Genomic DNA, 27,943 nt, shown 5'->3' on the forward strand with positions numbered 1-27,943 from the left:
CAAGGGAGGGAGGCAGGAGAACACTGTTGGGGGTGAGGGAGGGGGGCAGGAGAACACTGTTGGGGGTGAGGGAGGGGGGCAGGAGAACACTGTTGGGGGGCAAGGGAGGGAGGCAGGAGAACCCTGTCGGGAGGTGAGGGAGGGAGGCAGGAGAACACTGTCGGGGGGTGAGGGAGGAAGGCAGGAGAACACTGTCGGAGGTGAGGGAGGCAGGAGAACACTGTCGGGGGCGAGGGAGGGAGGCAGGAGAACACTGTCGGAGGTGAGGGAGGCAGGAGAACACTGTTGGGGGTGAGGGAGGCAGGAGAACACTGTCGGGGGGCGAGGGAGGGAAGCAGGAGAACACTGTCGCGGGGTGAGGGAGGGAGGCAGGAGAACACTGTCGGGGGGTGAGGGAGGAAGGCAGGAGAACACTGTCGGAGGTGAGGGAGGCAGGAGAACACTGTCGGGGGCGAGAGAGGGAGGCAGGAGAACACTGTCGGAGGTGAGGGAGGCAGGAGAACACTGTCGGGGGTGAGGGAGGGAGGCAGGAGAACACTGTCAGGGGTGAGGGAGGGAGGCAGGAGAACACTGTCGGAGGTGAGGGAGGCAGGAGAACACTGTCGCGGGGTGAGGGAGGGAGGCAGGAGAACACTATCGGAGGGGTGAGGGAGGGAGGCAAGAGAACACTGTCGGAGGTGAGGGAGGCAGGAGAACACTGTCGGGGGTGAGGGAGGGAGGCAGGAGAACCCTGTCGGGGGTGAGGGAGGGGGTGGGTATGGTTGAGGGAGGATTTGCACTGCCAGTGGGGTGAGGCTATGCAATTTTGGAGGTTGACAGCTCCAGGCAATCTTAAACCCATGAGTTTTTCCCTCAGGCCTGTTCATTCAAAGAATTGCAAATAATTCGATTTAGAAATGCCAGCCACGGGATATTTAACAATTGTAAATATTGAAAATCACATTTTCTACTGTGAAACTGACCTGTAAATAGTAAAATTGACACAAGCTTTGCGACATTTAAACTCTTACTTCCCAAAATACAGCAGCTAGTGCTGTAAAAAAGGGGCTTGGCTTGGCACCTCCTGTGCTGCGCTGAAGCCTGCCTGGTTTTCTACGATAGAGGTTTCAGGGAGCGGCCAGGATTGGAAATCTGGCCTTAAAAATTGCTGGCAGGTAAGTGTGTATCTTTTCCCTGGGCAGAATCTTTGGCTAGCCGAGGCGTAAAATGACGCGGGGTGATGTTGGGCGTGCTTTTCAGTTCGGCGGGCGTGCTGCCGCGTCGGCTGTGCGCCTGCCAAACCGTCAAAGGCCTATTAAGGCCTGTTAAAAACCAATTAAGGCAATCAGCTGAGCTGTCGGTCCAACCTTAAGGTTGGCGGGCAGGCGAAGAGCCCAGGCGGCCTTCGCATTTTTCATGGAACCTCATCCACAGGCAGGATGAGGTTTCAAGAACGATTTAAAATTTTCAGAATTTTTTTCATTAAAATTAATGCACACGTCCCCGCTTATGTGACAGTTTCACATGAGCGGGGACATGTCATAAAAATTTTTTCAATACTTTCTTAAACTGTTTAAACTTAAAACTAATCTCCCTGAGGCAGCTCTGTGCCTCAGAGGGATTTCTGCGCTCTTTCGCGCGCATGCGAAAGAGCACACTCCTGACTCAGGCAATCTCCCCCCTCCACCCGCACAGGGAGCGCACAGCGCTTCTGGGCACACGTCACGCTGGGCGGGCCTTAACTTGCCCGCCCACGGAAAATGGCGGCGCCCAGCCGATTGGCTGCACGCACGCCCGCCCGCGCCCACCCCTGCACAACCCCCCGACAGGGAGAAAATTCTCCCCTCTGTGATTAATGTCGGTCAGAATTGTTCCAATGCTAATTGGAAGATTTGGGCCATTATAGTTTGTGGGCTTGTGTAAATGGGGTGACTATTAAGGAGAGAAAGTCAGGCGATGGCAAAGTTAAGAATCTTTTTATGCAGTTTTAAGACCGCTTGCATGAGAATCGTTTTTAATTGAAATTCTACTAAATTAAAATAGCTTATCCACTAAAGCTAATCAAATGTCAAAAGCCAGGGTTTTCATCCATTGCATCTCCAGAATGACAAAACATTTCCTTACCCAAAGTGCATCTTGTTCCCTTCTCAAGGTAATAACCAGGGTAACACTTGCAGGTGAAAGAGCCCAAATTATTAACACATTTTGCCCGAGATGGACATGGATTTGAAAGACATTCATCCACATCTGCTCGAAGAGAACAACAAATTACTGAGTAAAAATTAAGATTGGATTGGAATTTAAAGAGAGGAAGTTATATTTCATTACAAAGACACTGACAACACAATAATATAAACTAAAATAAGATGGTATGTGAATTACATGAAGATACAATAACATAATTAACCATTATTGCGCATTTCACAATTTAGCTGATGACGATGTTTATTTTGCTCTTAATTTCCCTCTGGTATCTTCGACTGTGGCCAGAGTTGGACCAGGTCACTTGCTGCACCTCCTGTCAGTGCTAACCAATAATAAAGACTTGTGTTTATTTGGCATCTTTAATGTAATAAGACATCCAATGTGCTTCACAAGAACATCATGAAGAAAAAGTGGACACAGAGCCACGTAGGTCAATGTTAGGACAGATGGCCAAAAGCTTGGTCCAAGAGGTAGGTTTTAAGGAGCGGCTTAAAGCAGGAAAGCAAGATAGAGACGGAGAGGTGTAGGGTGGATATTTCAAAGCTTGGAGCCTGGACAACTGAAGGCAGAGCCACCAATGGTGGAGCAATTAAAACTGGGGATACTTAAGAATCCAGACTTAGAGGAGTGCAGCTATCTTGGACAGCTGTGGTGCTGGAGAAGATTAAAGAGATAGGGCAGTGTCAGGCCATGGAGGAATTTGAAAACAAGGATGAGAATTTTAAAATTGAAGTGTTGCTTGACCCGGAGCCAATGCAGATCAGCGAGCACAGGGGTGATGGGTGAACAGGACTTGCTGTGAATCAGGACATGGCAACAGAGTTTTGGATGACCAGAACTTTTCAGAGGGTGCTAGGTGGCAGACTGGCCAGGATTACATTGGAATAGCTAAGTCTAGCAGTAGCAAAGGTGTTGGAAATAGATACGTAGTCAGAAGCAAATCTTGGCATCAAATATGACCCTAAAGTAACGAATGATCTGGATCAACCCAAGATAGTTACCAGGGATGAAATCAGTAACTAGGGGGCAGAGTTTGTAGTGGGAACCGACGCCAATTGCTTTGGTCTTCCCAATATTTAGCAAGAGGAAATTGCTGCTCATCCAGTATACTGGATGTTGGACAAGCAGTCTGATAATTCAACAACAGTGGACGAGGTGGCATACATTTGGGTGTCATTAGCATACATTTGAAAACCTTGTTTTCAGATGGTGCCACTGAGGGGCAGCATGTAGATGAGAAATGGGAGGAGACCAAATAAATCATTAGGTAACATTAGGTAACTGCTCTATCAAATGTTTGGGGGTGGGGGATGGAGAGGGACTTTGAACAATAAGAATTTTATAAAATGACCATAAGTCATCGTGCAATAACACAAATTTTACTTTCACAAACAGCTTTAATTTGGAATGATTTGGAAAACAGATTGGTTAAAAGAGCATTCTGGTTTCATACTGTCTTGTTTCAAATCTTGTTGGGCTACCAGTGTGATGCATCATTTCAAGAAGTCTGTAAATACTAGAAAAACATTTTAAAAATTAAAAAACACTTAAGTAGCGCCTTTAAAAGTAATTAAGAGACACAAGCTGAAGGCAAGTAAGAAGCTGTTGAGTCTACTGTTTTTATTTTATTTTTAAGTGGTAAGGTTTATTGCACTACTGAGGTTTAAATTAGTGGTGGTGGAGGTGAGGCATTAATTTTTCAAAATTAAGAAACTAACTAATTAGTTAATGAGAACACAGTAAGGGGAGAAATGCAGGTGGCGTGTTGCAGCTACGGTATGTGGGGCCTTCTGGCCACCAGTGTGTTCCATGGCACGCACATCTGCAGTAAGTGTCCATGGCTCGAAGAGCTTCAGCTCAAAGGTAATTAGCTGGAGGCTGAGCTACAAACACATGCATCAGGGAGGGGGAAAGCTACCTGGACACTTTTTTCCAGAAGGCAGTCACATCCCTTAGGATAGGGCCTTTTGATTTGGGCAGTGGCCAGGGACAGGAGGGTGTGACTACAAGTGAAGGGGTATGATGATCGAGAAGGTAGAAGTGGAATTGCAATTGTCCAACAGGTTTGAGTTTCTTTCAGCTTGTATGGATGAAAGCAGGGGCTGTAGGATGGATGAGCGAACTGACGATGGCACTGTAGTACAGAAAGCCATTCCAGTGGATGGAGTAAATAGGAATATTGTGGTAGTAGGAGGCAGTATAGTCAACAGGATAGACACGGTTCTATATAGCCAAGAGTGAGAGTTCAGAAGGCTGTGTTGCCTGCCTGGTGCCAGGAACATCTGCCCAGGGCTGGAGAGAAATCGCAGTTGGGGGGGTCTGGGGGATCCAACTGTCGTGGCCCATGTAGGTATCAATGGCATAGATAGGATTAGGAAAAACGTTCTGCTTAGGAATTATGAGCACCTAGGGGACGAAAGTAAAAATCAAAACCACAAAGGTAATAAGTCATGAGCAAATTGGTGTAGGGTAACTACGATTAGGGAGTTGAATGCATGATTTAAAATTGGTGTGGGCAGAATGGGTTTTGATTTGTGGGGCACCGGAACCAGTACTGGGGAAAATGGGAGCTGCAACATTGGAATGGTCTTCATCTAAACCATGTTGGGACCAGTGTTCTGGCAAATAATATAACTAGGGCTGTAGAGAGGTCTTTAAATTAAACAGTGGGGTGGGGGGGATTTGAGGAATCACTTGAGGGGAGATGTGCAAAATTATCTCATACTTTAATTATTCTCCCACCTTTTTTTATTATCATTCTTTGCTAGTTTTTAAATTCTGTCTAATCTTCTGACCTATCGCTAAGTTTTGCAGAATTGTATGTTTTTCTTTCAGTTTGATACTATCCTTAACTTCCTTAGTTAGCCACAAATGGTGCATCCTTCTCCTAGAGTCTTTCTTTATCACTGGAATGTATCTTTGCTCACTTTAGCCAGTTCTGTCTTCATAACTTTGTACTGCCTTTAAGTTTAAAACACTAGTCGTAGGCCGACACTTCTCACCCTCAAAGTAAATCTAGAATTCAATCCTGTTCTGATCACTGCTACCTAGTGGCTCCTTTACCATGAGCCATATAAAAACAGATAGTAAGAGTTTTTACAAGTATTTAAAGAAGAAAAGAGCAGTTAAAGTGAGTGTTGGTCCTCTACAGAGTGAGTCTGGGGAATTAATAATGGGAACTAAAGAAATGACTAAATTGGTGAACAGATATTTTGTATCTGATTTCATTGTAAAAGATACAAATAACGTCCTAGAAATACTTGTAAATCAATAGGTGAGATGGAGGAAGAAACTTAAAACAGTTGCAATCACCAGGGAAAGGGTACTGAGAAGACTATTAGAACTATTCATCTCATCGCCAAGGGCTAACTGAAGCCAAGCGTCAACAGCGAAAGGAGCGCATGGCAACCTGGGCACCCCACTCACCTGTTCCCCCTATTACTGTCTGCCCAACCTGTGACAGAGACTGTAGGTCACGCATTGGACCCTTCAGTCAACTGATAACTCATTTTTAGTGTGGAAGCAAGTCATCCTTGACCCCGAGGGGCTGCCTAAGAGGAAGAGAGAACTAAAGACTGATAAGTCCTCAGGACCTGAAGGCATGGATCCAAGGGTCTAAGGAAAGTGGCTGTGGGATATTAGATGTATCAATTGTAAGTTCCCAAAATTCCCTAGGGTGGGATTTTCTAGTCCTGCCCTCCGCAGGAGTTGTCACAGACAGGAAGGAAAATTTGATGAACCAGTAAAATGTCCATTGACTTCAGGTGGGAATTTCCGGTTCCATGGCGGACAGGACCAGAAAATGCCACCCCTAGATTCTGGAATGGTCCCATCAGATTGGAAAATGGCAAATGTAACTCCTCTATTCAAGAAAAGAGGGAGATAGAAAGAAGGAAACGACATGGCAGTTAGCCTAGCACCTGTCATAAGGAAAATGCTGGAATCTATTACTAAGAAGGTTATAGCGGGGCAAATGCAATCAGACAGAGTCAATATGGTTTTGTGAAAGGGAAATCGTGTTTGACTAATTTTATGGAGCTCTTTGAGGAAGCAACAAGCAACATGGATAAAGAGGAACCTGTATTTGTGGTGTAATTGGATTTCCAAAAAGAATTTGATAAGGTGCCACATCAAAGGATGCAAAATAAGACCTTGTAGTGCAGAAAGCAATATATTAGCATGGATGGAGGATTAGTTAGCTAACCGAAAACAGAGTAGGGATAAATAGGTCATTTTTGGATTGACAAACTGTAACTAGTGGCGTGTCACAGGGATCCATCTTGGGGCCTCAACTATTTACAATCTATATTAATGACTTGGATGAAGGGGTCAAATGTATGGTTGCTAAATTTGCTGATGACACAAAGATAGGTAAGACAGTAAGTTGTGAAGAGACATAGGGAGTCTGCAAAGATAGGTTAAGTGAGTGGGCAATAATTTGGCAGATGAAGTATAATGTGGAAAGATGTGACTTTGTCCACTTTGGCAGCAAGAATAGAAAAGTAGTATATTATTTAAATGGAGAGATTTGCAGAACTCTGAGTACAGAGAGATCTGAGAACATGGATCAGGAAAAGTTAGTGTGCAAGTACAGCAAGTGATTAGGAAGGGAAATGGAATGTTGTTGTATATTGCAAGGGGAATGGGATATAAAAGTCAGGAAGTTTTGCTATAGTTGTACAGGGCTTTGTTAAGGCCACTTCTGGAGTACCGTATACAGTTTGGTCTCCTTACTTAAGAAAGGATATAATTGCATTCGAAACAGTTCAGAGAAGGTTCATTTGACTGATTTCTGGGATGAAGGGGTTATTTTATGAGGTAAAATAAAACAGATTAGGCCAGAATCCATTGGAGTTTAGAAGAATGAAAGGTGATCTCATTGAAACATGTCAGATTCTGACGAGACTTGACAGGGCGGATGCTGAGAAAATGTTTCCCCTTATGAGAGAGGGAGTAAGACTAGTGGGTACAGTTTAAATATAAGGGGTCTCCCATTTAACAGAGTGATGAGGAAATTTTTTTTCTCTCAGAGGGCCATTAGTCTGCGAAATTCTCTTCCCCAGAGAACAGTGGAGGCAGTGTCATTGAAAAATTTTAATGCTGAGTTAGATAGATTCTTGATTGCAAGAGAGTCAAAGGGTACACGAGGTAGACAGAATCAGATCAGCCATGATCTTAGCCAATGGTGAAGCAGATTTGAGATGCCGAATGGCGTACTCCTGCTCCTAATTCATATGTTCATATCATAACAGAATATGTTACCTTTGCTGCAGTTCACTCCTTGCCAGTTGGGTGGGCATGCACACTTTTTGCTATTATTACAGTAATTGACACAAGTGCCTCCATTAAGACAAGGATTTGAGATGCAGGGATTCTCTGTTTCAAAGAAAATACAGAATTTATTAACATCTAGCTGATTGACCAGTGGACCATTTATTCCACCTTAGGTTCTCATATATTTGTAATATTAGCAAACAGCTCATTCAAACCAAAATCAGCCATCTACTAAGTGATCAATCAGGATCAGTGATGGGATAGGGAATTTTGAGCTGAAAAAATGAAATGTAATATCTTTCAATTATTACTTCATTGTTTAATCCCTCTCTGAATGCTATTCCAGCATAGTATCTGAGTACTTATACATAAAGATTGTAGTTATAATAATACGCAGATATAAAGAAACTAGCAGTTTCAAATAAAATATTCACTTCTAGACATCATATGCTTATTAGCATTTCTTAATGAAATAAACTCTACAGGAGGTGACTGGTAAGATAAATTAAGGATATCATATAAAAAAGGATAGCAAGCAGTAAAAGCATTGTGAATTTTAAAAACTCACATAGTTTCAGGGTATTGTTTATATTGCATCATGAGAAGTGATATAAATAAAATGAATCTTGGTACAGTTCCAATGACTGATTTAAATATTGCCCTTCTTTAGAAATATAAGTTCCAGTTCAACCCAAATGCTGTGGATAAAAGTCACACTTCAACAGTGGCTGAAAATAGTCCTCAACAAAAGGAGTTTCAGCAGTTCGATTATGCTCAAAAAGGTAGTAACCCATTGTATGAAAACATCCTTATTCAAAAATGACAAAGAGCTAAATATACTACAAACTTCAGCATCCAGTAGCTACAAGCTAACAATTGGAATCATATATATTGAGAATAACTGGGCACTAAAAAGTTTGACCTGGTGATCATTTGTGAATCATATTCTTCTCACACAGGTTACATTATAGATGATTTGTTTCATGTCAGTTGGTTGCTGCAGCTGTTATGTCGTTTTGCAACCTTTTCACTTTCTGATTACCTCCCACATGCTCATTTTCAAGGAGATACTAGCATGTAGGGAGATGCAGCATCACATCCTAATCAGTGCTACATCTGTCCAGTCATCCATAGGAATAGTACATACCTTGAGGTTATTTTCCAAGATGTCTTTGTACCAATATCTGCCTATGACAGGAACACAAAGCATTTTTCAGCTCAGCATGAAAAGATTTCCCTCCAGCATCCCATGACAGGCTTATCCATGAAACTACTAGTATTGTCTAGATGCTGAATGCATTGGTCGATTTCATATTGATGCCCCTGTCATTCCCTTTCCTGCAGTTTTAATTACAGATGAAGCTCGTGAAATCCATTGGCATCTTTCACAAGGTATCTGATGGAGGATTGCAACCAACATTCCTAATTAAAATTAGAGATAAAATCTGAATCCTATCAGGCTGCATCCTATCAAGAACAGAACATGAATATGTCAGTGATAAAATATTAATATTCAAATAACAAGGTTAAGATGTGTTGCACACAGTGAATAAGATGATTAATGAGCTGTAGGTTGGTTTTCTGCAGAGGAAAATCGGGAAATATTACCAATGATTGGGGGTTGCCCTCTGGCTGAAATACTGCAAGTAATTATAATTACTAAACTGGGTTTCAAGAGATTTAAAAATTGTTTTTCTGATCTCTGAAGGCGGAGGGGCACGTTAGTGGGGTGGTGAAAAAGACATATGGGACACTTGCCTTTATCAGTCGAGGCATAGATTACAAACGTAGGGAGATCATGAAGTTGTATAGAACCTTGGTGAGGCCACAGCTGGAGTACTGTGCGCAGTTCTGGTCGCCACATTATAGGAAGGATGCGATTGACCTGGAGGAGATGCAGAGGAGGTTCACCAGGATGTTGCCTGGGATGAAACAGTTAAGTTATGAAGAGAGGTTGGACAGACTTGGGTTGTTTTCATTGGAGCAGAGAAGACTGAGGGGCAACCTGATTGAGGTGTACAAGATTATGAGGGGCATGGACAGGGTGGATAGGGAGCAGCTGTTCCCCTTAGCTAAAGGGTCAGTCACGAGGGGACATAAGTTCAAGGTGAGGGGCAGGAGGTTTAGGGGGGATGTGAGGAAAAACTTTTTTATCCAGAGGGTGGTGATGGTCTGGAATGCGCTGCCTGGGAGGGTGGTGGAGGCGGGTTGCCTCACATCCTTTAAAAAGTACCTGGATGAGCACTTGGCACGTCATAACATTCAAGGCTATGGGCCAAGTGCTGGTAAATGAGATTAGGTAGGTAGGTCAGGTGTTTCTCACGTGTCAGTGCAGACTCGATGGGCCAAAGGGCCTCTTCTGCACTGTGTGATTCTGTGATTCTGTAATACTTACCTTTGTTAGTTATTACTTAGGCTCTTTTTTCATCAAAGCGCACAATGTTCCAGTTGACGATCCTTTAAAATCCACTTTTTAATCACTGGTATAGTTAACCTAGTAAATAGACTAGCTTTTCAATATAAATTACACATGGGTCAGAATATTTATTGACTAGTTAAAAAGTGAAACAGCCACTTTCTAATACTAGCAAATTTTGATTTAACTAGAACTTATAATGGTGCAACAATTAGTTGATTAGTAATTTAAGGGTTAAATAATTATAGACGTTGATAAAAATTTTATCCGCGAATTATAATCCTTTGAGTAAGAAATTGACCCCAAAAATCCATAGGTCTTTGATTTCAGCATAAATCACCCGGATCCTCCATGCTAGTTCTGAGGCCATTACCTAACGTAGTGACAAAATGCATGCTCACTCTTAAATTATAGTAAAGCTTGACCATTGGCAACTTCATTGTAATACAATTCAGCAATAATGTGATTGTTAGTTTTAAATAGTGACTTAGATTCATGCATTTTTGAGCATTTTAAGCTGAGATGATTTTTTTTGCTGCTCTGAAATATTCTCAAGTAGCTTGGAAGGTACAGTGCATTCCAAAAATGTATACAGTACAGTATACACAACTGTAAAAAGTATATTCCACAAATCAACCAAATGCAAGTGTTACTACCTTGATGCATTTTATTTTTAAATACTTCAATTCAGAATTTATTTTGTATCCTACAGATTATTATTCCTGTAAACAATGCAAATTTGGAATCTTGCATAAAGAGTAACATTAATCATGAACTGTTTAACAAACATGGGTTGTTTTTGGTGTGATGACATCACTTTGACATGATTCGCATTGCTACACATCTACTTACTAAATATTTTTTCAAAAAAAGACTTTGTCTTTCATGAACTCTATAAAGCAGAGTAGGGTGCAGTATAAAGATGGGGTAGTACGTGAAAAATCGCCGCAATGCCTGTCTGACAATGCTAAGCTTGAAGCACATATAACAAGGAGCATTATACACTTGGATCATGATTACAAAGTAAATGCTATGTCTGGATCAGAATTGAATATAAAGGGGTGAATGGGAAGTGATTTGGTAGATTGGAATTCTATGCTTGGATCAGGAATACACTTTTCTGGAGTGGGTTGTATTGTGTTTGGCGACATATCAGCAACACTGTTGCTACATTGTGAATATCAATATCATCCAAAGAGCTAACACTCTCCAGGCTATGAAAAAATAAGAGATCTCATATGCATTGGAGGAAAAAATTATTTAAACCCTCCAGTATTACAGCAGCAGTAAAAAATGCAGATGTAAGAGTTGGTTGAAGACACATTTAAACTTCAAGAATCACACAATTACCTTACATTTTAATCTGCATTATATATTCACAGCAAAATACTACCTCATTCAGTCACCCATGTGAAACTTTACAAAATGATGTGATTAAAACCAACGCGGCTTGAGTTATTGTCGAAGCAGCAGTTGATCAGCTATATTTCAAAGGAGTTTTTGGACATGTATTCATAATTATTTACCATCACAGTTTTATAAGAAGCATCATTTTCTCTTTCAGAGTTATTTAAAAGCCATATTTAATACAACCCTTCAGATGTCCATATCGTAAACATTTACATGTGAGAAAATAAAACGTAATGGAATCCGGTCTCTGAAGATGCCCTTTATTCTTGGATAACTGCAAGAGAGCTACCCATAGGTTGATTCATACTACACATGTCCAAGAGCAACTTTTATCCCAAATACCAATACTGAATCTGAATGGAACTAGATAGTCAGGTTCATAGTGACATTCTGAGTAAACCAGTGAAAACTGAGCAAAAATCACTGGATATGGGGCATATCTTGCTTCACCCCAGTTAGTTCATAATTTGAATTACAATGACTTCTGCCGGGTTTTACTACTGAAGCTAAATCGCAGTAAAAGGAGGATTGTTTCTTGCTTTCTGCTAAAAATATGCAAAAGAAAACACAGAATGCCAGTGTCAGAACTAATTTCGCAGTTTTTTTACATTATTTTTTTCTTAGAGATATTGTTGGGTAATTTTTTCTCCTTTCCAACATATTACTCAACTCTTTCTTCATTATCTGCCTGACTTGACAGTACTACAGCCAAGAAAGCAGATGTGTAGCTTATTCCCACGCCACTGCTACTGGCCCCAATAGACAGTCGCTAGGAGATATTAGGGACCAGCCAAGACATCTTTCCCTTTTGACTTCCCTGACCTGCTGGATGACACTGCTGTACCTTCAATATTATTCAGATTTCAAAATGAGCAGAGGGGCACCCAATTCTGCATTACATTACATTCATATATGGTAAATGCATATATGTTATTATGTGCTATGAATGATAGTTTGTCACTCAACCATCTGGAGAAGTTGTTTATCAGACTTTGATGGGAAAGAAATTTAACAGAAAGATGAATATTTGTCATTATCAGAGAATCAAATAGTTGTGAATTTGACTTTTATTCTTTACAATCCTCTTCCATTTTCTTCTCATTCCCTCTATTTTCCAGTTTCCATGCTATTATCCTTCAGCTGAAATGGCAGGTTCCTTTGCGACTTCTGTCAAGACTACAATCAATGCTATTCACTACTGAGTGACACAATAAATCACTCCATCCTCTTCAATCATCAATCTTCTAGGATTCTGCTCCATGTCATTGCCCCAGTCCTACACTGATCTACTGTTTCACTCTTAACTATTCAAATGAAACCAACAAGTTTCCTACATCAGCTCCTCCTACCGCCCATGTGGTGTCACCTCCATTGTACCACAAAGCTCAATCGTTGACCCCCCCAACCCCGTTTTTTTCATCTGCAGGTGTAGTGACATAATTTGTCAATATGGGACCAGCTTTCATGTGCATGTTGATGACATTCAAATCTAACTTTGTGCTATGATATATGGCTATTTAACCATCTTCTCCAATGCTTTGAGGTGCATTCTGTAGGTTGTCCAAATATCACCGCCTGTGCTTTTGCAAGATCCTCCAAATCTGGTGGTTGGAAAGATAGTCCAACAGCAGTGCCCTATCCCAAACATGTCCTGCACTGAGGTGCTAATCACACAAAATCAGCTCCGCTGGGCAGGACATGCTGTTTGTGTACCTGACACCAGACTCCCAAAGCAATTGTTCTGTTCGGAACTCAGTCATGACAGGAGCCTCCCAGGGGGCAGAAACTCTTTAGGAATGTTGTCAATGCATCTCTGAAGAGTTCAAACGTCAAACATCCCTGCCGACTCATGTGACCAACCAAAACGGAGAAGATTCATTCAGGAAGGCACCAAACACATCGAGATACTTCATTGGGAGCATGGAGAGGTGGGTCAAGGCATCAGAAAGAGTGTGCAAATCTCCAAACAACTCATCTACCCAATTCTCCAAACACCATTTGCCCCACATGCAGCAGAGCCTGCAGATCACACATTGGACTTAACAGCCATCTCAGAACCCATTGAACCAGAGTGAAAGCAAGTCATCCTCGATCCTGAGGGACTGCCTTAGATTTAATCACCTCTAGACCATTTGGCCATTTAGCTGACATCAGGTCGTGGAGGTGCAAAAACTTCCTTCCACTCAGTATTGGCAAGATTGTAACTAACTTGTCTGGCTCCACTTCAAATTCCACACCTTATCCCTCAGCTTCATTCTTCACTCTAACTGCTTCCTCATAGTGAACCTGACCCCTCATAGCCTCCTTGTCCTGATTGACCTTGAGCTTAGCTATAAAACTCCATGACCTAGCGGCTATCAAGACTACCTATTTCAATATCTGCAACATTATCTGTCTCTGCCTGTAAAACATCCTCACTACCACTGCAACTCTTTGTCAACTCTAGGCTTGCTTTCTCCAACATTTCCTTACTAGATGCTTGAGTCTCTCCCTTCACACATAACACCATTATCCTATCCAGCTCTAAGCCCCCGGAACAGATTTTCATTATGCAGACAGGAATCGGGAGTTGGGAATTTTCAGATAGTGTCAGCGGGCAGGATTTTCATCAGGGCGACAGGAATGGAGTGGAGCTGGGCCTGAGGCCTCCCAAGCCAGCATGAAGGTGCGAGCAGAGGCTGGCCAATTCCAGCGCCACCCAATAAAATGTCCACCTCCACCACCACCTTTGTGGTGCGAGAGTTTAACAGTCTGCAGTGAAAGTTCAATCATCCTTGGAAGTGCTGGTTGAACTTCAAACAGTGAGTAGTAACTGTCACTGTTGATATCATTGCTGGCAAATTGATTGATGTCCCTGTTATTGTTGGCCCAGCATGAAGGAGCTCTCAGTATGCTCCCAACTCATTGCAAGCTCCATGTGTACCTGGTCTGCTGCCTCAGACACCTAAATCTGAGGGACTGTTGGCCAACCTGTCTCTGCACTCCCCTGCAAGTGGCTGCACTCTGTCTTGTGCAGCTACTGGAGGTCCCAGCACAGTGCTACAAGGGTACACAGCAGCCCAACTCAGGGGCAGCTCCCCACAGTCAGACCTCAACTCTACAGCCACCCAGATTTCCCCCTATGCCTATAACAGAGGAGAGAAACAACTGAGCATTTCCCTGGCTATTCCTAGCCTCACATCATCCTAATTTAAGTGTACCCCTCAAGGATATTTGAACACCCCCACCCCCCAAAGAACACTGCTGAAAAGTATCAAAACATGCCACACTGGCATTCACATGCCAACAGTGAGATTGTCAAGCCTACAAATGGCAAGCCCATCACTGGTATTCAAACCACAACTCACCAGCCTGTCAGTATCATGTAAACATGCAAGCTAATGGTGCACATCACACAAAGCGAACACACATACTGACCCATGTACCTCATCTATTCTAATGCCAGAATATTTCAGCAATCTAACAGTCTGGAGATCCTGGGCTCATCAGCTCCAAGATTCTCCAACCAGAACTTCGAATTATTCATGCAAGCAGTCAATGACAGGAAGGACATCCTGTGCCTGGTGGGCCTCCAGCAGTCCCCGACCCTCAACAATAAGGCATGGGTCCAAATTGCACAGGTGGTGAGTGCCTCTGGGGAGCACTGCCAAGCTGGGCGCAAAGAGGTTGCATTCTGGAAAGGTGAGCGAGACCTGCGGCTATTCAGTGTGTTTCATTGCCTGTATTATGCACAGCAGCTGGGAGACACAGGGCGAATGCTGTTCCTCAACGTTTGAGAGTTTGTGTCAAGGGCAATGATGCAGTACCCAGTGTAAATGGGTTCAGCTGCTGAGGAATAAATGCTGTCTCTGCTGTGTGGAGGAGCTATCCTTCTCCATGCAGTCTCCACCAACTTTTCTCCTTCTCCCTCTTATCCTTGCAGAAGAAATGGATGCACAATGCCTACGAGATGGTATGGACCGGTAGTGGGATGCCACTGCTGAGAGTTATATGGGCCATGTAGGAGAGGACTATGGACATTGCCAATTACTTGCCAAGAGTGTGTTAGTGATGCCGGATCCCCAATTCCAGATACACAAGGCTCATGCAAGAATGGCGTGATGGTGGGTGTTTTGGTGGAATGTGGCAGAATTTTCCCCCCATTGGGGGAGAAGTTGAAGAGTGGATGCGCAGAGGTGCAGCCCAGCGTGACGTCCGCAGGGAAGCGCTATGCGCTCCCTGTGCGGGTGGGGGGGGGAATCCGTAAACCAAGTGTGCTGTTTCACGCATGCGCATGAAAGACCGCATTCATCATCCTGAGGCTAAGTGCTGCCTCAGGGAGATCGGCTCTACAGTTAAAAAATGTTAAAAATAGAAAAAAAGAAATTCCCTGACGTGTCCCCTCATGTGATACTGTCACATGAGCTGGGACATGTCCATCACTTTTAAATTCAGTTTAATTACATTTCTTAAAACCTACATGAAATCTCATCCCGCCCATGGATGAGGTTTCATGCTTTTTCTAATGCCCGCCAGGGCTCCCGGCCTGCCCACCAACCTTAAGGTTGGACCGGCAGGTCCATTAATTACTTCAATGACTCTGTCAATGACCTCAATTGGCCATTGACAGGTCGGTGGACGCATAGCTGATTTTGCTGAGCCCCCACCTAGCTGAAAATTTAAATGGGGTGCGGTGACGTCGGGAGTTCCGCCCCCCGCTTGCCGACTGGGAAATCCTGGCCATGGTCTTGTTGGGGGACAACTGGGTGCGCTGTGGGGAGGGAGGTTGGGTGGGTGGCACTAGCTGTACGCTACACCTAGTCTGACAATATGCCGAGCACTGAGTGGTCCTGGAAAGCCCTATCACTCCATAACTTTCAAGGGTCTCCATGCCTACATCTCAGAGCTTTTCTTGTGTTTCACCCAAGTCCCAGTGTTGTGCATCCACCCCCATGAGTCAAGGTATCCCTTGGACATCAGGAGGAGGAGGAGATGTTCGAAGGTGCAGCATTGCATTGGACTCATGCAACAGACACCAGTGCAGATAGATGTAACTCGATGGTCCCTGCACAGTAGTAGAGTTGATGGCACAGAGTGTATCCATGGAGGGCACAGATGTCCGTTACATCTCCCTGAACAGCTGCAGTCTTCTCCAGCATTAGTGCTTGGACATGTAAAGGTAGGTAAGCCTGTTGCGATATGCCCAGTGCTCCGGGTATCCACAGGTCCTCCTTGATTTTGGCTCCTGAGGTTCGCCCTCTTGCTGCCAGGGGACACTTCCTTGTGTCATGTAACAATGCTGCTTGGCTACCTCGATGGCCTGTAGGTGAGAGGCAGCAGGACCCATTTCCAGTGGCACCCTTCCTTTCTTGGGTTTGAATTTCTGCAACCTGGCTAAATGGCCTGATGCCCATTAGTGCAAATTTTTGCCTGAGTTGCCATGGACCTCACCCCTGCCTCCTCCTCCTCCTTTGGGCAGCTCCAGCACTTTCCATGGGCCTTTCCTGATCACTTTAATGCAATTTTATGCTTACATATTGCACTTCATTAAACAGGAAAAGCCAAGGTTCCTGTCCTTGCTAAATTAAGGCAAACATTGGTCCTTCAGAGCTTTCAGGAGAATTAACTGTTCCTTTTACAGATCAAGAACCAATTACTAAATCACTTAAAGAGACAGATTCTTAATGAAGCTTAACAACTTCTTACAGTATGTTTTGCTTCAGTATATCAACCTAGAATAATGATGAATACTTTCCTCAGTCTAACATTGTGAAAAGAAGTGGCGTATTAACCACTGAAGAAATTTTAGTTTTGTAAAAGAACTGTGCAATGTTTAATGCTCAAATGCAATTTCCTCCCGTGTGTCTACTATTGTGATATAAATACAAACTTAGTCAAAAAAAAGGCTTGATGAAGATTGATTGGTAATGTTTGGAATGGGCTTGTTGAGTATTTTCACAAAGGAAGAAGTTGTGGCCCCAGAGTCCAACTGTGCTCTTTTTCCATTTATGTATCACTTCTGCTGCTCTGCTTTTTCTAGGTCTCTCATTGCTACCCTGGTCATTTTTTTATCTTGTTTCTGTATTTATCCTACTAAACCCCTTTGTCTTTACAGGATTTTTAGGGACATTTTACCTCTTTATATCATCTCTAAACTGTTTGTTAATGCATTTTGGGTCACATTTGTTTAGTCTGAACTTGTTGTTTTTCACTATTTCTTTATCCTGCCCATTCAACATTACAACTTGGAAGTTGTCTCCTATAAGTGTTCTTAAAAGTGTTGTTGCCAATTGTTTTAGTTGTCCTTTCATTTAATCAAACTTAGCCCTTCTAAAGTTCTATGTCCTCTTGTTAGCCTCTTCTGACCCCAGGTCATGTTAAATTTTATCATATTGTGGTCGTCATCCTCCAGAGGTATTATAACAAATGTCCTGTCCATTATCTCAGTCTTTACCTGATCCAAATGAGGATTGTTTCAATTGCTTCTTTAGATGCAATCAGTCATAAAAAGTTATACATTGCATTTGCCAATTCTTATTCAAAAAAAAACCTGGGCCTGAATTTTACCTTTGGTGGGCACGCCCAATCGGTGTGCCCGGGAGCAGCTGGGAAACGGACTCCCAACCGCGATCGGCAGCTGGCCGCGATTTCACACTGGCTGGCCAATTAACGGCCAGCTAGTGTGAACAGCGTGCTGAAAAGCTCAGCGCTGCCGGGGTGGGGGCAGGAAGAGGGCGGGCAATGACATCACCGTGGGCGCGGGTGAACGCTGCGAGGAAGTTCCCTGAAGGCAGGCAGCTGCCTCAAGAGGCTGGAGGCCTGTAGAAGGTAAAATAAAGGTTTTAAAAGCGGAATAAAAATGTCCATGCATTGCAATCAAGCACCTGAAAATATAGCTGATAAGAATGCTGCCCACAGATATTTAATTTACTTTTATTTCATAATGGAAATCTGATTCTACCCTTGGATGAGGTTTGATGAAAAATGCCAAGTCCGCCTGGCCGATTCGCCCGTCCGCGAATGGGCCATGATCACGGAGACAATTGCGCCATTAATGGGCTCAACCGCCCTCTTAATTGTCAAAGGGCACGCTCCTGGCTTTGCGTGTGCCCGCCGTGCGAGTGTGCGGTGACGTCGGGACGCTCGCCTGGCGTCTTCTCGCGTGATTTTATGCCTGATTGGGTAGGGCATGCGCCTGCCTGCTGGATGTAAAATTCTGCCCCTGGGGTTTTCCATATTATTTCCATTAGAGCAACTTTCTTGTTTTCACATACCATTCATATCTCTGTAATTTGCCCTTTTTTATGTCAGTCTGGGGCTCTGGAATTATCTAGCCTTTGTATTAAAGAAATGAACCTATAACTTATTCTGTAGCTTTTCCTCATTCATTGCATCAAAATTATTTACTTCTCAGGTATCCCTGACATATAAGTCTACACCACTACCTTACTGTTCACTCTGAATAATTTTATGTTAATTTGTATTCTCACTATTTAGCCATATTTCTGATATTTTAAAGGCATAGTTCCTGCTGCCGCAACAGCCTCCAGTTCTGGCATCTTATTCACGTGCTTCTAATGTTCATGTATATACATCTTAACAAAGATAATGATTATTACCTGCCAGTGAAACAACAGCCTGGAACTTCAGTAATTAATGATTAACCAAATCTAGTTAGGAAAACACAAAATATACCACTTCATATGATGTGAATTTTAAGAATGCTAGTTTCATCTAAATCACAGTCACGATTCTACATTACCTGTGGATACTGTAGAGATTTTAGGTATACTTGTACTGGTAACTTGAATCACAGTCATTGGCTCAGGAGTAACTCTTCCTTTAGTAGTAGGAGACTTTGTGCTTGTCAGTGTTTTTGTAGGAGTAGTTGGAATCTCCGTGATATTTTTCAAAATGTTTGTGTTTGTTAGCATCATTGTACTAACTGGAGACCTTGTGCTAGTTGAGGTCCTTGTGCTAGTCGAAGACCTTGTGCTGGTCAAAAACTTCATGCCAACTGAAGTTCTTGTACTGGTTGGTTCAGTTGGCTTAATAACAGCAGTTGTAGGCAAGCTAGTCTCTGTTGTTTCATCTCCATTTAAAGTACTCATAAAAACAGCTGGACTAGTCCATTCAGTGGCAAATTCACTTCCTGTTGTACTAATTAGTGCAGGCTTTGGTGTGACAGCAGGAAGTTGTGAAATTGTAGTATATCTTCTAGTATGAGGCCCAGATGTTATTACAATTGGTGCTGAGGATGTTCTTCCTGCTTCTCTAATAGGCGGTTCCATGGTAGAAAATGACAAATGAGCACTTGTTATTATAGGCAGTGAAGTTCTGGGATAGTCTGGTGTTCCTTCAGGAAGTACACTCCTCAGAGTAGTGCTTGTTGTTGTTCTTACAACTTGCGTTTTAACAGAACTATTAATTTCTGATTCAGCTAAGTCTAGTTTAGAAGTATTAGCTGGAATAAAGTTAGAACTTAACTCTGTGAAATCATTCACTAAGCCTTCAGAATCTGACTGTATTGAAGACAATGTTGTTGTAATCAAGTTCTCAACATTGTATATTTCAGACAGAACTGTAGTATTTAAGAAATCATCTGTAATTCTGGAAAGTAAATGACTTGTTGCTGTTACAGTTTCAGCACCTGAGATAAAAAGGGAGTGACTTGTCAACCTTGAACCAATTGTCTGAGTATCAACTGACTGTGTGGAAGGTATACTCAGTGACCTTACTGCGTCCAACCCATTGGTAACATCATTAAAATCCATAGGTATAGATGTTGAATGTGAATGAATTGTCTCTTCAGAACTATTTGTTGCAGTATTGAGTATTTCAGAGCTGCTCAATGAAGTACTTAAAGGATTTTCAGAATTATTTGGTGTAGAACTTTTAGAATCATTCAGTGAAGTACTTAGAGAGTTTTCAGAATAATCTTGAGCACTATTTAAAGCACTTTCTGAAACATTTGGTGAAATACTCACTCTTTCAGAGTCATGCAATGAAGTACTTAAAGATCTTTTTGAATAATTCGGTGAAGTACTTAAAGATCCTTCAGTATCACTTGGTGAAGAGTTTGAAGAGTTTTCAAAAGCATTTACCAATGTACTTGACCATTCAGAATCATTTTGAGCACTAATAGTAGATATTTTAGAATCTTCTGGCAAAGTACTTAAAGGCCTTTTAAAATCATTTGTTGAAGTACTTGATCTTTCAGAATCATTCAGTGATGCACTTAAAGATCTTTTAAAATCATTTGTTGAAGTACCTGATCTTTCAGAATCACGTGGTGGAGAGTTTGAGGAGTTTTCAAAAATATCTGTCAATGTGCTTGACCATTCAGAATCATTTTGGGCACTAACTGTAGATATTTTAGAAACATTTGGCGAAGTACTTAAAGGTCTTTTAAAATCATTCAGTGAAGTATTTGGCCTTTCAGTGTCACTTGGTGAAGAGTCTGAAGAGTTTTCAAAAGCATTTATCAATGTACTTGACCAGTCAGAATCATTTTGAGCACTAATAGTAGATGTTTTAGAATAATTTGGCAAAGTACTTAAAAGTCTTTTAAAATCATTTGTTGAAGTACTTGACTTTTTAGAATCATTCGGTGATGTGCTTAAAGATCTCTTAAAATCATTCAGTGAAGTATTTGACCTTTCAGTGTGACTTGGTGAAGAGTTTGAAGAGTTTTCAAAAGCATTTATCAATGTGCTTGACCATCCGGAATCATTTTGAGCACTAATAGTAGATATTTTAGAATCACTTGGCAAAGTACTTAAAGGTCTTTTAAAATCATTTGTTGAAGTACCTGATCTTTCAGAATCACGTGGTGGAGAGTTTGAAGAGTTTTCAAAAATATCTGTCAATGTGTTTGACCATTCAGAATCATTCTGGGCACTAACTGTAGATGTTTTAGAATAATTTGACAAAGTACTTAATGATTTTTTTAAATCATTCAGTGAAATATTTGGCCTTTCAGTATCACTTGGAGAAGAGTTTGAAGAGTTTTCAAAAATATCTGTCAATGTGTTTGACCATTCAGAATCATTCTGGGCACTAACTGTAGATGTTTTAGAATAATTTGACAAAGTACTTAACGATTTTTTTAAATCATTCAGTGAAATATTTGGCCTTTCAGTATCACTTGGTGAAGAGTTTGAAGAGTTTTCAAAAATATCTGTCAATGTGTTTGACCATTCAGAATCATTCTGGGCACTAACTGTAGATGTTTTAGAATAATTTGACAAAGTACTTAACGATTTTTTTAAATCATTCAGTGAAGTATTTGGCCTTTCAGTATCACTTGGTGAAGAGTTTGAAGAGTTTTCAAAAGCATTTATCAATGTGCTTGACCATTCAGAATCATTTTGAGCACTAATAGTAGATATTTCAGAATCATTTGAAAAAGTACTTAAAGGTCTTTTAAAATCATTTGTTGAAGTACTTGATCTTTCAGAATCATTTGGTGATGTGCTTAAAGATCTTTTAAAATAATTTGTTGAAGTACTTGATCTTTCAGAATCATTTGGTGATGTGCTTAAAGATCTTTTAAAATAATTTGTTGAAGTACCTGATCTTTCAGAATCATTCGGTGAAATATTTAAAGATCTTTTAGTATAGTTCTGTATGCTATTTAAAGACCTCTCAGAAATATATTGTAAAATACTGGATACTTCAGAATCAGTTGGTGAAATACTTGAAGATCTTTCTGAATTGTTCTGTTCAATAGTTAAGGATCTTTTAGATACATTTGGCAAAGTATTTAAAAGCATTTTTAAAACATTTGGTGCAGTATATAAAGGTCCTTCAGAAACACCAGGTGAAGCAGTTAACAATCTTTCATGATTATCAGTCTCTTCTGACATTGCGTCATAAAGCCAGCCTCTAAATTCTTCATCTGTTCTTGAAGTTTCATTGTCTAAAGATGATGTAAAAGGATGACTTCTAGAATCAAACAGATCTGTAGATATAATGTCTCTTGAAGGTACTGTAGAATATGAATGATTTGTCGATTCAGAGTCAGTTGTAATACTTTCTTCAAATTCTGATATTGAAGTCATGGCTGGTGAATGACTTTGTGAACTGCTGGTAGCTGGCATAAAAGATATGGGCAATCCATTTTTTTCCATAAATGTGCTATTAGGTAACAGATGAAGGTCCACTTCTCCTGTACTGGAGATATATGTGCTGTTATTTTGAGAATCATGAGTCCTGTTTTCCGACGTTATGCTACTGTATGTCTGATTTCTACTCCCAGGCCCTAAAAACAAAGAACAAAAAGCACTGTGGTCAACTCCAAACATCTTTTTGTTTTATTTATAGGTAGCAGGATATTACAACAACAACAAGTGAAAATGTCAAGTGACTGAAGTTTACAAGGAATTGCTCTAGAATATAACGTTAGGCATACATATAGAATGTCAAATGTGTGAGAATAAAATAGATCATAATGTCGCTACTACTTCAGGAGTGTGTGAATTTGTACCATTGTAAAACTTTCTCAATTTCATTTCAGGTTTTAAAGTAGATTAAGGCATGTAATGTGGTGTTTCAAATATACATAAGTGGCACTGTCTTGTACTGAATAGCAACTAAATTACTTCTGCATTTGGCTATCAAAGGAAATGCCACTGCTGTACATGAGCTAATGATGATGAACTTGTATAATGGAGCAGTTAATTAGATAGAGCAAAGCTTTAAAGACCCGTGAATGAAAAAAATGTTGATCTTGATACATTCCCCAATATTGCTGAATCCGAATCCATATCTTGATTCTTGCTGTATGTTACCCAGCCTTGATCTTTGATCCTTGTTACCTACACCATGTTGTAACCACCCCAACATTATCCAACTTTAGATCAACCTTAAACCACTTCCCACAATCCTTGAGCTTGACCTCTTTGTTATCCAATCCTAGTGCCAATTTTGATTCTCTCCCAGTAGCTTTACTCTACCTGAGTACATTTTTTAAATTCATTCACAGGATGTGGGTGTTGTTGGCTGGGCCAGCATTTATTGCCCATTCCTAATTGCCCTTGAGAAGGTGGTGGTGAGCTGCCTTCTTGAACTGCTGCAGTCCATGTGGTGTAGGTACACCCACAGTGCTGTTAGGGAGGGAGTTCCAGGATTTTGATCCAGCAATGGTGAAGAAACGGCGATATATTTCCAAGTCAGGATGGTGAGTGGCTTGGAGGGGAACTTCCAGGTGATGGTGTTCCCATGTGTCTGTGCCCTTGTCCTTCTAGATGGAATGATCGTGCATTGGAAGGTGCTGTCTAAAGAGGCTTGGTGAGTTCCTGCAATGCACCTTGTAGATGGTACACACTACTGCCAATGTGTGTCAGTGGTGGAGAGAGTGAACGTTTGTGGATGTGGTACCAATCAAGCAGGCTGCTTTGTCCTGGATGGTGTCAAGCTTCTTGAGTGTTTTTGGAGCTGCACCCATCCAGACAAGTGGAGAGTATTCTATCACACTCCTGCCTTATGCCATGTGGTGGACAGGCTTTGGGGAGTCAGGATGTGAGTTACACGTCGCAGGATTCCTAGCCTCTGACTTGCTTTTGTAGCACAACATTTATATAGCTAGCCCAGTTTAGTTTCTGGTCAATGGTAACACCCAGGATGTTGGTAGTCCAGGAGTCAACGACGGTAATGCCATTGAATGTCAAGGGATGATGGTTAGATGCTCTCTTGTTGGAGATAGTCATTGCCTGGCACATGTGTGGCATAAATGTTACTTGCCACTTGTCAGCCCAAGCCTGGATATTGTCCAGGTCTTGTTGCATTTGGACATGGACCGCTTCAGTATCTGAGGAGTCGCAAGTGATGCAGAACATTGTGCAATCATCAGTAAACATCCCCACTTCTGACTTTATGAAGGAAGGTCATTGATGAAGCAGCTGAAGATGGTTGTGCCTAGGACACTACCCTGAGGAACTTCTGCAGTGATATCCTGAAACTGAGATACTTGACCTCCAACAGTCACAACCATCTTCCTTTGTGCAAGGTATGGCTCCAACCAGCAGAGATTTTTACCCTTGATTCCCATTGACTCCAGTTTTGCTAGGGATTCTTGATGCCACACCCGGTCAAATGCTGCCTTGATGTCAAGGTCAGTCACTCTCACCTCATCTCTGGAGTTCAGCACTTTTGTCCATGTTTGAACCAAGGCTGGAATGAGATCAGGAGCTGGGTGGCCCTGGTGGAACCCAAACAGAATGTCAGTGAGCAGTTTATTGCTCAGCGAGTGCTGCTTGATAGCACTGTTGCTGACCCATTCCATCACTTTACTGATGATGGAGAGTAGACTGATGGGGCGGTAGTTGGCCCATCAGGATTTGTCCTGCTTTTTGTGTACAGAACATAGCTGGGCAATTTTCCACATTGCCAGGTAGATGCCAATGTTGTAGCTATACTGCAACAGCTTGGCTAGGAGTGCAACAAGTTCTCGAGCACAAGTCTTCAGTGCTATTGCTGGAATATTGTCAGGGCCCATAGCCTGTGCAGTAACCAGTGCCTTCAGCCATTTCTTGATATCATGTGGAATCAAACTGGCTGAAGATTAGCATCTGTGATGCTGGGGACCTCCGGAGGAGGCTGAAATGTATCCTTCACTCGGCACTTCAGGCTGAAGATTGTTGCAAATGCTTCAGCCTTATCTTTTGCACTGATGTGCTGAGCTCCCCGATCATTGAGGATGGGGATATTTGTGGAGCCTCCTCCTCGAGTGAGTTGTTTAATTGTCCACCATCATTCACAACTGGATGTTGCAGGACTGCAGAGCTTAGATCTGATCCATTAGTTGTGGAATCGCTTAGCTCTGTCTATTACTTGCTACTTATGCTGTTTGGCACACAAGTAGTCCTGTGTTATAGCTTCAGCAGGTTGACACCTCATTTTTAGGTATGCTTGGTGCTGCTCCTAGCATGCCTTCCCGCACTCTTCATTGAATCATAGTTGATCTGCTGGCTTGGTGGTAATTGCAGAGGGAGGGATATGCTGGGCCATGAGATTGTGGTTGAGTACACAGATTGTGGTTGGGTACAATTCTGCTGTTGATGATGGCCCACAGCGCCTCATGGTTGCCCAGTCTTGAGTTGCTGGATCTGTTCGAAATCTATCCCATTTAGCACGGTGGTAGTGCCACACAACAGGATGGAGGGTATCCTCAATGTGAAGATGGAATTCGCCTCCACAAGGACCATGTGGTGGTCACTTCTACTGATATTGTCATGGACAGATACATCTGTGGCAGGCAGGTTGGTGAAGATGAGAGCAAGTAGGTTTTTCCCTCTTATTGCCTCCCTCACCACCTGCCGCAGACCCAGTCTAGCAGCTATGTCCTTCAGGACTCGGCCAGCTCGGTCAGTAGTGGTGCTACCGAGTCACTCTTGGTGATGGACATTGAAGCCCCCCATCCAGAGTACCTTCTGCACCCTTGCCACCTTGAGTGCTTCTCCAAGGGGTGTTCAACATGGAGGAGTATTGATTCATCAGCTGAGGAAGGGCAGTAGGTGGTAATCAACAAGAGGTTTCCTTTCCCATGTTTGACTTGATACCACAAGACTTAATTGGGTCTGGAGTTGAAGTTGAGGACTCCCATGGCAACTCCTTCCCGACTGTATACCACTGTGCCACCACCTCTGCTGGGTGTGTCCTGCCAGTGGGACAGGACATACCCAGGGATTGTGATAGTGGTGTCTGGGACATTATCTGTCAGGTATGATTCCATGAGTATATCTATGTCAGGCTGTTGCTTGACTAGTCTGTGAGACAGCTCTCCCAATTTTGGCACTGGCCCCCAGATGTTAGCAAGGAAGACTTTGCAGGGTCGACAGGGCTGAGTTTGCCGTCGTCATTTCCGGTGCCTAGGTTGACGCTGGGTGGTCCATCTGGTTTCACTCCTTTTAGACTTTTGAAATGGTTTGATACAACTGAATGGCTTGCTCGGCCATTTCAGAGAGCATTTAAGAGTCATCCACATTGCTGTGGGTCCGGAGTCACATGTAGGCCAGACCAGGTAAGAACAAAAGATTTCCTTCCCTAAAGGACATTAGTGCACCAGGTGAGTTTTTACAACAATTGGCAATGGTTTTATGGTCATCATTAGAACTTTAATTCCAGTTTTTTTTTAATTGAATTTATCTGCCGTGGTGGAATTCAAACATAGGTCCCCACAGCATTATCATGGGTCTCTGAATTACTAGTCCATTGACAATACCACTACGCCACCTCCTCCCCCAAATCACTACATTTTACGCCGTACAATGGAGTACATTACACAAAAATTAACAGGTAAGTGTTTATCTGCACCTTCTCGACTATCAGAAGACCAGAAGATTCCGCCCCTAGATCCACAGCAATACTGTGGGCTGCTGGCACCGCACATTCGCCCCATCCCATAAAATTCTCCCGCCCAACCCACTTCCTATGACTTATCTGTAGGTCAGCTCTCCCGAATTTTCCAGGGCTCTGACTGTTGAGCTGATTCGGTATGCCTGATTGATGTCTGCAACTCGCTGGTTTTAAGTAAATAAGGGCTTGGGCTTAATTTGAAGTCTTAATTTGATGTTTTTGCATGTTCCAGGCACGCTGCCCATTTCCTATCAGGTTTGGATGCAGAACCAATTTATCTGCCAATTTAGTGAACAAATGGAGATCAAGGTGAGCACAGTTGGCCAAATAAAGGGACATCCTAATATCATGAAGCAACTGGATGAGAACCATGCTCAGCTGTGTTCTTCTCTCTATGATGAAGCCCACACAGCAGCATGGATGCTCCCAGACTCATGGGTCTCATAAAATCCAGATCCCAGCAAAGTCTGGAGTTGCCGTTCATTCTGTGCAATTTGCCAACTACTGCCATCAGAGACAGGGATGAAGGGAGGGAGGGAGGTGGATGCCTACAAGGAGCACAGCTGGTGGATGGCAGCAAACTCCCATCTCCAAATCTCCATCCTCTCAGGTGACTGGTCATGGCTGACCATGCTGAAAAGTTTTGAGGTTACTTTGGAGCCAACTCACTGTGGGTCCCTCACCTGCACTATGGGCTGTCGAGTAGCAACCACTCCGGACCCTCCAGTTGTAGAGACTCCTGTAGGTCTCAGTCCAAGATGGCCTTCGTATTAGTGCGAGGCTGTGATCCGTCATTCTGGACACCCCAGCCAAGGTATATAATTTTCCCTAATGGACACTGCAGAATCTGGTTGGAGCTGTTGATGCTTCATATGAATAACCTCACAGCCCTTGGCACAATCCAGCACACAGGCCCATTCTACTCTCTCTCACCTCATGGACTAATACCCCGGTCCTTCAATGAGGCTTGGTGCACTTTGGTTGCGAGGTCGTCAGGAAGATATAATAATTCTCATAATATTATTGGAATTTTTTGTAAAATAGAGTAATAGTGGGATGTGTCTATGTTTCTGAGTGTGTGAGACTTAATTGAATTAGTCTGGGTGCTTTGATGTAAGAAGAGAAGTTCGGTTTGAAAAGTTAACTAGGTAAACATGGGGAAGTTTAGAAACATAGGTGTCAAGAGAACATTTGCATTTTTTAAATAAACCAGACTAGATTGTTTTCAAAAGAGGGAGTGAAACGTGTCACTTAGCCAGGTGAAGTTTAGAAAGAGTGTGTTTATTTTTCCCAAAGACTACTGGTAAAACTTAGTTCTATGAG

The 27,943-nt window shown here is 42.4% G+C and overlaps 1 protein-coding gene across 1 annotated transcript in view; it reads right to left on the bottom strand.

Annotated features, from left to right (window-relative positions):
* The window catches only part of heg1 (heart development protein with EGF-like domains 1), a 118,472-nt gene that overhangs the window by 38,597 nt on the left and 51,932 nt on the right, over positions 1-27,943 (bottom strand). The window contains exons 2-4 of the mRNA XM_078551304.1: positions 19,026-22,526; positions 7,447-7,560; positions 2,104-2,226 (exon numbers count right to left, since the gene is read on the bottom strand). Coding sequence (XP_078407430.1) covers positions 2,104-2,226; positions 7,447-7,560; positions 19,026-22,526 — 3,738 coding nt within the window. The remainder of the gene's footprint in view (positions 1-2,103; positions 2,227-7,446; positions 7,561-19,025; positions 22,527-27,943) is intronic.

Source organism: Cetorhinus maximus, chromosome 11, assembly GCF_964194155.1.
Source record: "Cetorhinus maximus chromosome 11, sCetMax3.hap1.1, whole genome shotgun sequence".
Lineage (NCBI taxonomy): Eukaryota > Metazoa > Chordata > Chondrichthyes > Lamniformes > Cetorhinidae > Cetorhinus > Cetorhinus maximus.